At 36.7% G+C, this 15,764-nt stretch overlaps 1 protein-coding gene across 1 annotated transcript; it reads right to left on the bottom strand.

The window, feature by feature from the left end:
• Positions 1-4,962: 4,962 nt before the first annotated feature.
• LOC113081134 (uncharacterized) lies at positions 4,963-11,841 on the bottom strand. The gene is made up of 10 exons (XM_026253170.1): positions 11,806-11,841; positions 8,848-11,379; positions 8,738-8,769; positions 8,580-8,657; positions 8,263-8,452; positions 7,451-7,567; positions 7,195-7,376; positions 6,903-7,088; positions 6,609-6,769; positions 4,963-5,329 (listed from the first exon to the last, which is right to left on the bottom strand). Exons 1-10 carry the CDS (start codon positions 11,807-11,809, stop codon positions 5,239-5,241), a joined length of 3,573 nt encoding a protein of 1,190 aa, XP_026108955.1. The 5' UTR covers positions 11,810-11,841; the 3' UTR covers positions 4,963-5,238.
• Positions 11,842-15,764: the final 3,923 nt, after the last annotated feature.

Here is a 15,764-nt window from a genome sequence, read left to right as displayed (position 1 = left end):
ATGGGTGTGCTGGTCTAAAAAAGAAGTGTGTTCAGGCGCATTGCTGGTGCATTGCTATTTTAAGGAGCTGAAATTAGACTGCGCAATAGACCAACTCAAACCTGGTCAATGGTGCAATATTTTTTTGGGCGGGTCCACAGTGCGCACAGACTTTAGTTATTACACACAGGGATGCTCATCACACAAACCTGCCAAATATTAAAAACAAAAGGATTACAGTTTAAAATAATATCATTGTGCAGACTATATAAATATAAAAATGTAATGATGGGTAGTTATTGCGTGTTTTAGAATTAGGCTACCTATTTGTGGTTCATCCTATTACTACTTTTAAAATAAATGAAATTGGAAATCGTGCCAATACACACACACACACACACACACACACACACACACACACATATATATATATATATATATATATATATATATATATATATATATATATATTTAGTGACTCATCGATCAGAGCTTTAGTGTATTCCTGCTTGTCCCGTAGATAATCTGCTCTTGTGGTTTAAAGGTCACGTTTTCATTTTTTTAAGCTTTACATGTGTTTACAGTGTGCAATATAACATGTGTTCATGTTTCGCGTATAAAAAAAACACAGGATTTTTCACACATTTCACTTATCTCATAAAAACGGGCTGATGTCTTCCTTGTTCTATAAAGCCCCTCCTTCAGAAATACGTGACGAGTTCTGATTGTGCCAACGGTTCCTGTGTTGTGATTCGACACCAGCTTAGAGCAGAGGCTGCCCTCCTGGAAACACGATTGGGCTAGTTTTGAAAAGCAAGTGGGCAGGATTTGTTTTGAAAACCTGGCAATCCTGATCTGAACCATAGACAGTAAAAGAACGCATGTGCTGGAGATGTACTTCTAATCACAGAATTCCTACTGTCGAGATGCGCAAGAAAATCTCATTCGATTTTTTGCACAGCCCTAACATCTAGTTAACAAAGCTAAACAGTGTTGCCCTTTGTGTAATAAGTTACAGAAACTGTTAAACGCACCGACTTAAATAATAAAATACACTTACCTGTTGTAGTCTATAAACAACGCCTTCTCCAGACATAGAGGGAACTGCTCCATCTTTCAAGAATAATCTTTGTGCGAATCCTTTCAAGAATAATCTTTGTGTGAATCCGGCATTAAACTGATGTTTATCTTGTTAATCTTTTTTTCATCATCATCATCATCATACTGTTCATAAACACAACACTATTTGTACAAATATAAAAGTTCAAAATAAACAAAATAGCACAGTTCAGTTCAAAACTCTTTTACAATGTCTGATTATAGAACTAAAAATATTTGTGAGAGAAAGATAAATTAAAATTGTATAAACTGATTACTGTCTGGTACTTTCACTGATTGTTGGTGTTCACTTACATAAAGGCTTAGAGACAGTCCAAGTCCTTCTTGCAAAGAAGTATCTGTTAAAATACAGTAATTTTTCAGTATACAAAAATATGAATTACTGTGATTTGTTTATACCATTGAAAAATGACTGAATACATAAGCTTAAGCAACAAAATATTGTTTATTTTTGTTCAACCAAGTCTAGCAGAACAGTGCAATTTTTGCCATGAAGTGTAGCAATAGCATATTTAGAAACAATATAGAAATAGTACATTTCAGAAATTCAGGAAGCTTATAGGTGCTGGAACCTTCTGTAAAGTGTTTTTTTTTTAAGTAAAACACAATACTGTCAATTACATTCAGAACATTGGAAACACTGACTATTAGAAAACCTCTCTCTGTTGCTTCAGAGGCCATAACATACTAAGTCCAACTCTCAATAACCTTGGCCAAAACAATAAAGTGTTCAACATAAACTGTTGCACCAACAAAATAATACATAGTTCAAAATAAAGTGTAAAGTCCACGCTAGCTGCTATATTTTTTGCGTTGAGGTGATACTTGAGGCTCGATGTGCTGCGCATGCGGTGATATGCGAACGCTAGTTGGTGCTCCAGTATTCTTCTTCTTTTAATGTTTAACAGCGGTTGGCATCCAGCATAGTGCTCCAGTATAATCGGTCCGCCGAAACTCATCCAGTGAGAAACGTTCCGCGGTGCAAAAATAAGTTATTAAAAATGCGGGATATTTTTTTTTCTGTAATTAATTAATCTTAGTTAACGCGTTATTTTTTGTGTAATTAATTAATCTCAATTAACGCGTTAAAGTCCCGGCCCTAATATATATATAAATAACTGTCCATTCACACTCCCTTAAGCCACCTCCCTTCCTCCTGGGCACATGGCCCAGGTCACTGAATGTTGACATGAAGTGTCTAGAACTCAAGTTACTTGCATATTGTGGTTGTAAGGAGGACAACTAGTTAGAGTGGAAAAGAAAATAACGGTCTGTACAAAATTTTTGTGCAATATTACAAAAACAGTGTTTTATTTGAAGGTGAAAAAATAATTACAGTGCATGAGAAAACAAACAATAAATAAAACCTGTAAAAAATAAAAAGAAAAAAGAAATAAAACAGAAAGAAAGAGAATAAAACACCAAGAATTTGCTTATTTGGCTAAACCAAATGGACCAAGTGTGCATCACTGCTCAATCCAAAATCAGAACAATAAAGCCCCATTAACAGAGAAAAAAAGGTTTGTAACAATCAAATTAAATAATATATACACCCAACACAACCAGAATTAATGGTAAAAGAAATAAGTAAAACAACAACCATTAAGAGTTTAACAAATTAAGTGGCAAAACAACTGTTCCTAAATTCTCCCCCCTCTGACATCACATCAAAATGGCAGCTTCCACAGGAAGTGATGTGGCTGTTATTTAAAAAAAAAAGGCAGTTGGACCTAGATTTAGGGTTTGAAATAAAAGGAAATGAAATGGCAGAGAAGTGTGCTAAGGACGCGACAGGACAACCAGAAATAGACCCTGGAAGTAAGATTGAGATTAACCAACTTTTTAAAATAAGATGGCAGAAACAATGGGAGGAAGAAAGAACAGGAAGATGGTTTTATAACATCCAAAGAAATGTGGGTAAAGGTAGAATGAAAAGGAGACCCAGTTATATCTAGACTTAGATTTTGACATGCAGTAATTAATAGTACCTTGAATAAAATAATACAACATCAAACAGCAAAGTGTGACTATTGTAATGAAGAGGAAACATTTGAACACATTATAATAAAATGTCCACTGTATGATAGTGAAAGGAGAATGATGGTTTGTAATTTGATAATAATTAAGAAGAAGTTTGACTTGATAAACCTAATACAGAGGGACTCATATGAGGAATTTATTCATTTTTGAATACTTTATTTGATAATGACTGATTCAGATAAAATAATATATGTGATGGGGGTATTAGGAAAAGGGTTTTGCGAACTTGGCCCACACTAACCAGCAGGTGATGGTAATGCACTTAGAAGTTGAATGCCAACCACCATTAAAATCTACAAGAAGATTAAAGGTTTTATTATAGAAAGTGTGAACCTAAAAGTTTAACTGCAACAAGGTGTGTTGACAAATGTAATTATCACATCACAAAATCACATTTTTTTTCTTTATTCATTATTTTATTTTTATTTATTTTTTCTTAAATAAAAATCCATTGTTTCGGCCACTAATTAAAATTTAAAACACACATGTATACCTAACAATTGCTGACATGTTCATTTCCTATAAAGTGGATTTTCAGTGACCTTCTACAGCATGTGTAAATCAAAATCAGGCTTTTAACAGTTTGAATCCGATGACTCCGCGTGGACAGTGAAGGTTTCTGTAACGTCGTTAGCTGCAGGTAATTGATCATAGTCTTTCTCAGCTTCCCGACATCCCCCACTTAACATCCTCAATAAATTGACATTTCAGGTCTCATCCATCCCATAACTCAGTTTATTTACTGATACTGTAAAAAAATGATAGGACATTTCTGCATACAGTTCTAAAGGTTATTTGTGTTACATTTTAAATAAAGAAATCCTGAATAACTGGTGTATTCTTCTGAAATCATGAAAGAAAACAACATGTTTACAATTGCAGTTATTGTTATCATTTCGTATTTTATTAAGATATTTGTAACAAAATACATTAGTACAATAATACAGGAAAATGTAGTTGTATCTTGTAACAAAAATCAAGTCACATAAATGCAGATTCACTTTAAATGCTTCCCTTCCACCTAAAAACCTATTCATATGTTGTATGAGGCATATGAATAAAGTAATAAAATGTAAAATGGTTCCTTGCTGAATAAACAGCTTTCCAAGCTTAATAAACAAAAATATAATTGTGCAAGATCTAAAACTACATAACTTTACAACTAAATAACCATGAAGCCATATGCTAATTAGTTCCCCTTTACCATGCACACGTGAAATAGGTTATGGATTTTCCATTTGTTTGAAATCATTTAAATTTGATTATTGTTAGAAATCTGTAAAAATAAGCTTTTCACCCTCCACCATGAAAATCCTACATATAGCCATCATATAGTATGATATGTATATATATAATTGTATAATTGTATATATTGTATATATTTACTAGCATTATATATTCAGCTTTAATTTTAAGTGACTAAAACTATTAGTCTGTAAACATATATTTTCCCTCGACCAAAACATCTTAAATTAGATTAAAATATAATTACTTATTTCACATCAATAATATTGACAGCTGTTAAGAAATGTGAATCTTATATATATATATATATATATATATATATATATGAAAGAAGCTGAAAGAAGCTGAGACCATATCACAATTCACACTGAACCAACAGATGGCAACAGAAATATGTTGTTTTGTCTGATCAGTGTGTTACCCCTGCATCTGCTGGTGCTGGTCAGCTCTTGTTTTTGCTTGAATGGAATCTTTGTTGGGTCTGAGGAGTGAGTTACTGTATTACTTGGTCAAAAATAATTTAAAAAATAAAAACATTATATATATATATATATATATATATATGAGAAATGTGGGGAGTGAAGGTTCAGTCCAGAACATGCTTTACAGTACATCTAAATACGTTCTGAGTGTATTTAGGAAAAGTACAGCTGCAAAAAAAAAAAAAAAAAAAAATGCATTGTTTGTAATGCATATATTTAAATGTGGACAAATAAAGATGTTTGGTATATTAAAACATTTGTGCCATCAATTATTTTAGCTATTTCAATGTCACCTATTTTTCTAGGAAGATCTTTAATAACAATTTGACCCCCTTTATGCATATGTGTTGATTTTTGTCCATGCATTCTAGGGTTAACAGGTTTTGCTCTGTGTTTTTTGGGACACTTTTGAAGTTGGGTTTGAGTCCACAGCATCTGAAGCACTTCGTTCACTGCAGCGTAACCTGGAGAGGAATGAGACGAGAGGAGCTGAGTGATTCATGAGATCAATTTAACCTCGGAAACTCACTGAGCAGAATAGATTTTGATGATAATAAACGGGTAAGAAAAAGTGTTTAAAAGAGACTGGAACAGAAAAAAATTTATATATAAAATATTTGAAATTCTGATGTTGGCCTGAGAAAGCCATGCTTAAGAATTTGACATTTGAAAGGAGTAATGCTGTGCAGACAGACAGCAGATCAATGGCATTTTGTGTTTGTTTAAATTTAGATTTTTGACAGTTGGAGTTTTTAATAGATTTGGACAAAGAATTTGGATATACCAACGACTCCTATTACTTGTGAATGGGAGAAAGTATAACGTGGAATATGACGGAATAGCCCCGCCTTCTCAATATAAGAGCCAATCACTGATTGATAAAGTCATCACATCACTGCAGCTGCCTTTAGAAGCACTGGTTGCTGTAGAAACGTCAGCATTCTGAGACAACACGCTATGACTGTGCACGCGCTGGTCTGGCCTGAAAAAAAATAAGCTTTTTTAATGCTATTAGAGCATAATAAAATACATTTATGAAGTATTTGTTTTTAGATTTCATTGGTGATTTCAAATATGAAACTGAATCATAATCTTAGTGAACAGTTTTGGAGAATTTGATGTTTCCCCATTCAAAGAAATAGGAGCTGCACTCGCATGCCCGAGAGGACACAGCATGAAGGATGGCCACAGAGTGAAATCACTTTTCTTAAAGTGACTTCAGTTTTGGCTCATTTGAACATTCTGTCACAGGAAGTAAATAATAGATTAAAGTAACAGATTAAACAAACTGATTCTGACATTCCTCTCTAAAGTTCAGAGATCACCAAAATAAGAAGTGAAAACAACTGAAAAAGTTCCTTATCTCCAGCACTTTACTGCCATTATAGTGAAAAAACCCAGAATCCAGGAGCAACCAAGAACCACACACTCAGCCAGTGTTGAAATACTATTTCATATGAACTTTTTACATTTTGTATGTTCAATTCAATTCAATTTATTTGTATAGCGCCTTTTACAATACAAATCATTACAAAGCAACTTCACAGAAAATTATGTTTCTACAATAGTAGTAGCTTATAATTGGTGACTGTCGGTTTGTGTGCTTATGATAGGATTTTTCAGAAAAATTAATACAATATGTAGTCAGCCAGATGATGAATGTATGTAACTTTGTATTTTTACCAGATGTTACATATGCCCCAAGAAATATTATTTATTTCTTACATAAATAAATAAACTCACTCTTTCCTGTTGTAGCCTTCAGGACCCAGCACAATGCAACCACGTATCCAATCACGCACAGGACTCTTATAAAGGGCAATGGTCAACAGGGCCAAACTGAAGAACACCAGCCCCACGATCACACACACCCAAATCACCCGATCCATTTTTGAGCTGAAAACCTGAGTTCAAAATATGTGCTGTTCTTAGTATTCACTATACAGTAAATGCCAATCATCTAATGTAGATTGGATTTGAATTATGATAGTGCATTCAGTGCTTCAGTATTTTGAGATAATTTGTTCTCTTTCATACCTGGGTGACTGTGGGTGGCTGATTTGCACAAGGTGGGCGGCTGACTTGCACAAGAGCGAATGTGGACAGATGATCACAGGAACACACAGTGTAGCTGCTGTTGGTCTGTAAAACAGAACATCCATCTACAATCCACTCGCTGATATTCCAGTACACACAGGACAGAGAACCACTGGGATCAAACTCCTGAAAAAGATGAAGGATCAGGCAGGATATATCAGAACTATAAGATGTTTTTAGATGCTCATCAGTGCTCAGAAAACAAAAAAAAAATAACATTTCACTGTCTCACTCTGATGTGTCTGAAGGTGAAGTTGACTGGTTTGGTGAGTTTAGTGTTGGTGGTTTTGGGAAGAGTAACTGAGATCACAGTGGACATCATGGTTTTAACTGTGTCATTTGATGTGTTGAAGAAGTCTGGCTTCAGTAGTTTCTCCATCGTGTTGTAGCTCATGAAAGCCACAGCAGCTGATCCTGAGTGACAGAAACAAAAACTACAGTACATGCAATACTATTTAAAACTATCAAAAAAGAAACATTTCACATACCTCCATTGTTGTTCCTGGCAATCCCAATGAGATCGATGTCCACAGAAGAATTTGTCGTGTTGAGTCGAGGGATTTTCTCTAAGGTGACCTGTGGTCCAACCATGAAGACTTCCACCTCTGATTAAACACAAAAACAGAACACTGTAAGTGAGCACCAACATAAACTGCACTGACTTTCAGTCTTTATCTTTTGAGTTTTTGGTAATGCCATGTGAATGTTGATTGTTTTTATGCTCAAGGAAGCAAATATTCACAAACACACCATGCTCTCCACAAATCATGAACTTCACTGTAAGTGAACCTGTGCTTAATATTTTCTTTGTTCATGGCTTTTCGGGATAAGGGTTTTCAAGACATTTCTATCTATTGCTGGATGACTTTGAAGCAAAATACTGACCTTTGACATCAACATAAAAATATACCGGTAGCGCTTGCTGCTCTCTGTTAAAACATCTGTAACTTTACACAATTATAGAGTTACTGTATCTGCTTTTATCAGTGTTGCTGTCTGACCCATCGCTGCTCTCTAGATAGGTTCCTCAAATCTTGTCCTGGAGGTCCTGCAGAGTTTAGTTTCCTGCAGAGTTTAGCTCCAACCTTGATAAAAGTCACCTGCCTGTGATTTTCTAATGATCCAAAAGACATTGATTAGCATCGATTAGCATGTTCAGGTATGTGTGATTAGGGTTAGAGCTAACCTCTGCAGGAAAGTGGATTTTGTGGTCCAGATTTGAGGATCCCTACTCTAGACTATAAAAAGTCACTGACATCACATATTTATGATCAATAATAATAATTGTGTCTTCACTTACCTACAGCAGGAAGAGTAAAACTGACACTGGCATTTGTATCTGTCGGCTTCACTAATGTAGAGATGAGTTTCTCACTGGTTTGTAACACACGGTTTCCAATCAAGGCTAGTTCAGTTGAGTTTTCTGATGAAGATGACTCTAAAATCCTCTCTGAAGTGTTGAATACCACCGTCAACATGTCCATCACAGTCTAATTTAGTGAACAGTTAATGTACTTGTAAATGCTAAGAGAACCATTCACACTGCACTGCTACATCAATCATATATTCAATTGATTTAATTCAATGATTGTAGATTTTTTTCTCTTGAAGACTTACATATGAAGACAGCTCTTGAGCTGTAATGTACTCTATCTGCTCAGTATGATTTTGAAGATATCCTCTGGAGGTCTGACTCTGAAATCACAATTGAATTTTATAAAAAAACAAAAACTGAAAGACTTTGTGCACTGTGTAAATGTAAACATTCAGCTTACCACGTATTGATCTTGCAGTGTGATACTCACACCTGAAATAAAGGAATTCCTCAATACATCATAAACATAGGGATATCAAACACAAAATTCCAGTCTAGAAACATGCACACCTGCAGTAGTTGGACTGATTGTGGTTGGGATGGAGATGTTGGGCTCACAGAAGCAGGAGGATAAAGTGCTGCCGTAGCATGTACAGGTGTCCGTATTACCCAAGCAGTAACCGTTATAACCATAGCATACATAATTATATTGGTTTTGGTTTCTGTATCGCCAATAGTAGAAATACTGCATTGTTGTGTTGCAGAACATGCGATACTGAGTACCAGTGCATATGTAGGTTTCGTTATAATCCCCACAGTCATATATCGGACTAACTGCTGCAGGGACAGTGATGCTACTGCTGCGATTTGTGCAGAAGCAGGAGGATGCAGTATTACTAGAGCATGAACAAGTGTCCTTATTACCAAAGCAGTAACAGTTGCCATTCATACATTGGTGATAGTATCTACTGTACTGGAAATCATGTACACTTGTGTTGCAGTACATTTTATACTGAGCACCAGTGCAGATGTACGTGTCATTATAAAGCACACAGTCATAGACTGGACTAACTGCTGTAGTTAGAGCAATGATATTGCCATATGCCTTACAGAAACAGGAGGACAATGTGCTACTAGAGCACGTACAAGTGTCCTTATTACCAATGCAGTTACAGTTATTATTTAAACAGTGGTAATGGTATCTATCGTAATGGAAATCATGTACACTTGTGTTGCAGTACATTTGATACTGAGTACCAGTGCAGATGTATGATGTGTCATTATAACGCACACAACCATAAGCTGGACTAACTGCTTTAGTGAGAGCAATGCTATTGCCAAAAGACTCACAGAAGCAGGAGGAAAAAGTGCTACTAGAGCACATACAAGTGTCCTTATTACCAATGCAGTAACACTTATTATTCACACACTGGTACTGGTCTTGGTTTTGGTATCTATATCTCAGATAGTAGAAATTATGCATTCTTGTGTCACAGAACAAGCGATACTGAGCACCAGTGCAGATGTATGTGTCATTATAAAGCACACATTGAGAGACTCTCAGTGGACTAACTGCTGTAGGGATGGTGATGTTATTGCTGTAGGTCTCACAGAAGCAGGTGGACAAAGTGCTGCTGTAGCATGCACAGGTGTCCTTATTACCAATGCAGTAACAATTATTATTCACACATTGATACTGGTATTGGTTCTGATATCTCTGATAGTAGAAATCATGCACTGTTGTGTTGCAGTACATGCGGTATTGAACGCCAGTGCAGATGTATATGCCATTATATAGCTCACAGCCATAAGCTGGACTAACTCCTGCAGCGAGAGCAATGATATTGCCATAAGTCTTGCAGAAGCAGGAGGAAAATGTGCTACTGTAACATGTACAGGTGTCCTTATCACCAATGCAGTAACCGTTATTACTAATGCAAAGGGACTGGTAATTGTTTTGGTTTCTATATCTCTGGTAGTTGAAATAATGCATTCTCATGTTGCAAAACATGCGATAATGAGCACCGGTGCATATGTATGATGTGTCATTATAAAGCACACAGTCATAGACTGGACTAACTGCTACAGTGGTAGCAATGCTATTGCCATAAGTCTCACAAAAACAGGAGGAGAAAGTACTACTAGAACATGTACAGGTGTCCTTATTACCAATGCAGTTACAGTTATTATTCACACACTGGTATTGGTATTTGTACTGATAACTCTGGAAGAAGAAATCATGCATTCTTGTGTTGCAGTGCATGCGATATTGAGCACCAGTGCAGATGTATTTGTCATTGTAAAGCACACAGTCAGGGTATGTGACTGGACTAACTGCTGCAGGAATGGCAATGTCATTGCCGTAATTCTCACAGAAGCAGGAGGACAAAGTGCTACTGTAACATGTACAGGTGTCCTTATCACCAATGCAGTAACAGTTATTACTAATGCAAAGGGACTGGTAATTGTTTTGGTTTCTATATCTCTGGTAGTTGAAATAATGCATTCTCATGTTACAAAACATGCGATACTGAGCACCGGTGCATATGTAAGTGTCGTTATAAAGTGCACAGTCAAACACTGGACTAACTGCTGCAGAAATAGTGGTACTGCTTGTACAGAAGCAGGTGGACAAAGTGCTGCTGTAGCACCTACAGGTGTTCTTATCACCAATGCAGTAACAGTTACCATTCATACACTGGTAATAGTATCTACTGTAATAGAAATCATGTACACTTGTGTTGCAGTACATGCGATGCTGAGCACCAGTGCAGATGTACAGGTCATTATAATGCACACATTCATAGACTGGCCTAACTGCTGTAGGGGCAGTGATGTTATTGCTAAATATATCACAGAAGCATGATGAAGTATTAAAGTAGCATGTACATGTGTCATTATTACTAACACAGATACAGTCATTACTTATGCACTGGTATTGGTTTTGGTTTTGGTATCTCTGGTAGCTGAAATGATGCATTCCTGTGTTGCAGTACATGTGATACTGAGCACCAGTGCAGATGTATGTTCCATTATTAAGCTCACAGTTAATAACTGGACTAATGGCTGCTCTTGGTTCAGTAGCAGTTGTGGATATGAAACCTGAGGATGAGAAAGATGTGATCAAAGTCAGAAAACAGAGATACAATGCCAGGTGAATTTCCAGCATGTTTGGCACATTTTAATTATTGTGAAACATACAAGTTTGCACTGTTTTTTCAACCCTTTGCAAAACTGAAGGATTTGTGGACTACACTGTTGATTTGCTTTTATTGTATTGTATCAATCCTTTAAAATGCATTCAATACTTTCTGAATATTTAATTTAGATTTGTATGCATTTAGATTGCATTTTGGAAGTGAGATTAACTGGTCTGTTAATTTGCGTTATATTCTTAATTAAAGAGTTTAAAAGTGAAAGTGCTAAGAAATAAATGTAACCGACGGCATACATTTTTTAATAAAGTTCAATGGTTTTATAAAGGATCAGCAGACATGTGTTTGAAAAAAACTATCGGCTTACACTTACACATTATTAAAGAGATGACAGTCAACAGTGACCAGACACCACCTGGCATAAAACAAAGAAAAATAGTAATTTTTTTTTCTACTATGAGAATTGGTTTACATTACACACATATATTACACGTTTTTCAAAGCAGATCTTTAGGACTGATATGCACCAGAAATGCAATTATAAAAAATAAAAAAAAATCTAAAAATCAGAGTAAGGAGCTATTCAAACACAAGACAAACTCTTTACTCAATCAAAACGTTGCTCCACATTACTGTGAGTTGACAGTTTACTATCGTCCTCTTTTTGGAGCTGCTCTACAGCAGAATTGAATTTTGTGTGTATTATTGACACACTGTTTTCCTATTTATCATTGTAAAGCTGCTTTATCACAATCTAACGGTACCCCAAAGGTGACATGGTCGGTTTACTTAGTTTTGTTGTGGCCACAAGATATTCATTTGAAGGAACATTACATTAGCTTGTGGGAATGTGATATTATTTTGTGGCCATTACCATGACAAAATTATCTCGTGGCCACATTTATCTTCAAGGACATATTACCACATTTCTACAAGTGTGTGTGTGTGTGTGTGTGTGTGTGTGTGTTTTAATATAATGTTTTAATGTTATGCATGCTGTACACTGTAAAAAGTGATATATATTACTATATATCTACTCATTAAAACTGTGGCAACAGATTACAAGCAATATTATTAGTTACATTTAACACATTATAATTATTTATAATTAATCAAATGAGATGCTTAGAAATTAACCATTCAAAATGAGTCAAATAGCAAAAAAAGAAGTAAGTTTAAATAACAACTAAAAAACAGCCACAAGAACAACAAAGCACGCTGTGTATGATCTCACATGCGGACGCTTCGATCCCGGAGGGCTCTCTTCGAGAAGTGAGCCTTCGCCAGCATTCCTCACGGTGCCGGTCCCGCTTTCGCCGAGGCGCTCGACGCTCTGCCTTTCTTAATTTCTTAGTTTAAATTTCTTATTATGCCCAAAAATTATACGGGCAGCATTGATGAGCAGTGTGCTTGTGCACATTTCTGGTTGATGGGTTGGAGACGGTTCTTCCTATCTACACCCGTTTTCCCTAGATCTAGAACTCACTCTCAAGGCTTGGAAGCCTGTGGTTCTTCCTCCTCTTACTGTGAATCTGAGGGGATTAATGTTGTTTTTGTGACTAAGCTATTCGCATGCTGCCGAGGCAACGCGTGTATTACATCATTTTCAGTTTTGATGTGAATCTTTCCACACCCGACCAATTGTCTGGATATTTAAGCTCTGTTTGTTAAGGAGGAGATATATCACTTCGATGTGAATTGTATCACAAGCCAGACTGTGTTTACTTGTCTGATTGTTTGATTGCATTAAATTCTGAGGAATATAATGACAGTTATCTACCTTTGAGAAGTTAATATATCACTTCAATGTGTACTCTATCACAATCCAGACCGGGTTTATTTGTCTGATTGTTGGATTGCATTAGATTCTGAGGAATATAATGACAATTATCTCACTTCAATGTGTACTTTCTCACAATTCAGACCGTGTTTACTTGTCTGATTGTTTGATTGCATTGAATTCTGAGGAACATAATACAATATATTTAACTTGTGAAGTTTAATGTACTGGAGGGACTGCTGGGCAGGAGCAGCCCCCTCCGCATGCAAACAGAGCGTTGCATCCCGAGTTCACCGTTCGCTGCTCTCAGTTAGTTCCGCCAGTGAGTGTAGCGGAGCTGAGACGCTCGCCGCCCCTTTGGGGGCCTCTTACACCAGAGGTCAGTCTCGAGAGACTGATTCCCTTAGTAGATTATTTAGCAGCGTGGAAACCACTGCCAAATGTATCTCAGTAGGTCCTGCATATAGTAGAAAAAGGCTACTGCATTCAGTTTGGCTATCCACTGCCAATATTCAGCAGGGTTAGACTGACACTAGTTGGCTCCCAGCAGGCTCTGGTTATGGAAAAAGAAGTGAATACCCTATTAAGGAAGGACACCATCCAGGTGGCCCCTCCACAAGACTGGGAGTCTGGGTTTTGCAGCTGGAATTTCATAGTTCCAAAGAAGGATGGGGGGTTGCATCCGATCTTAGGTTTACGTCAGCTGAACCACTCAGTTATGTCACTGAAGTTCAAAATGCTCACCATCAAGCAGGTCCGCTTTCGGTGACAAAGCTTACCAATATCAAGTACTTCCCTCCGGCCTTGCACTCTCACCCCACACATTCACGAAATGTGTAGATGCGGCTCTGGTTCCTTTGCGTATGTAGGGCATCCATATTCTGAATTATATCAACAATTGGTTGATTCTAGCTCAATCAGAGCACATGGCTGTTCGACATTGAAATGTCATTCTCGCTCACATGGGGGAACTGGGTTTGAGACTAAACGCCAAGAAAAGTGTACTTTCTCCAGTTCAGAGAACCACCTAGCTAGGCGCCGTGTGGGATTCAACCACACAGCAAAATCTCCAGTGTTAATTTAACACTCTGAGTGTGGACACATATAAACACTGAAGCAGTGTTAAAAGTAACAATGAAGAAGAGTTGAAGTTAATGAGATAATTAAGAAGTTAATTGAGTTATGATTGACCATTATTGAAGACACCTGATGTTAACAAGCAGAATCACCAAACGAGAAAATCACAATTTGTATGTCACCATTATAGTGGTCAGTGTTTGCTTTAGTTGGGATCTTGACCCTTCAGCGATTAACTCCATATTTTGTGTGGCTGTGGTAACTGAGTTATAACAGACAGATAGACCACAGCAAAGGTGATCTTATGGATTTGATTGTGGTTTTGGACTAATTGTCACGGGGTGACTTGAATGCCTGGGTTCAGGTTTCTTTACTGTGTACATAAATTAATTGGATAAAAAAGTGATTCAGCATTTTTGCAACAATATGACATGTTTTTAAAAGTTAGCTCTACGTAAAGAATGAAGATTCATATGCTGATTCTTGTTATTTGTGTGTGCCTAAAATTAAAACTCTTAAAAAAAAAAATAAAAAAAAATCAGCATCACTTTCTAGAGATGCCTACAAAATGTATAAAAACACAGACTCTTTCCTTGTGGAACCAAAGCTGTTACAATCAATAATGATCGATGAGAAGTGACTGTAAATGAGTTCAGTGATTAAGGTCAAGCAACAATTACATTAAAACATAATTATCAACACTTGATTATTTTTGCTCTTGGCTTAACACTCAAATTTGAAAATTTAAAAGTTACAAGCCAAGATCCCAACTAAAGCAAACACTGATTACTATAATGGTGACATACAAATTGTGATTTTCTCGTTTAGTGATTCTGCTTGTTAACATCAGGTGTCTTCAGTAATGGTCAATCATAAGTCAATTAACTTATTAATTATCTTATTAACTTCAACACTGCTTCAGTCTTTATATGTGTCCACACTCAGAGTGTTAAATTAACACTTAATTAAGATTTTGCTGTGCATGATGAAAGCACGACTGTTTCCTGCTCGGATCGAGTCAATCCACACGTCAGTCAAGAGAGTCAAATAAGGCCAATCACTCACTGTCAAACAGTTTCAGAGACTATTAGGTCTGACGGCAGCTGCGTCCAACGTGATACCTTTTGGCCTGCTGTACATGACACCCCTACAGTGGTGGCTCAAGACCATGTTTTTTTTTTTTTGCCCAAGGAGAAACCCACTTTGAATTATCAATGTCATGCAGCGATGCTTTCGTGCCTTAGACATGTGGAAGAAACCTTGGTCCTTGAATCAGGGCCTGGTGCTGGAAGCTCTTTGTCACCATGCAACACTAGCAACAGAAGCGTCCCTCACCAATTGGGGTATGGTCATGAGTGACCACCCTGCCAGCGGTCTGTGGAGCGGTCGCCATCTGACATGGTATACCGGTTGTCTAGAGATGCTAGCTGTGCATCGAGCATTGAAATACTTCCTCCCAGACTTGAGAAGTCACC

Source organism: Carassius auratus, unplaced genomic scaffold, assembly GCF_003368295.1.
Source record: "Carassius auratus strain Wakin unplaced genomic scaffold, ASM336829v1 scaf_tig00033242, whole genome shotgun sequence".
In the NCBI taxonomy this organism is placed as follows: Eukaryota; Metazoa; Chordata; class Actinopteri; order Cypriniformes; family Cyprinidae; genus Carassius; species Carassius auratus.
Note: the sequence above shows the minus strand (reverse complement) of the source record. Positions and strands in the feature narration are given on the sequence as shown.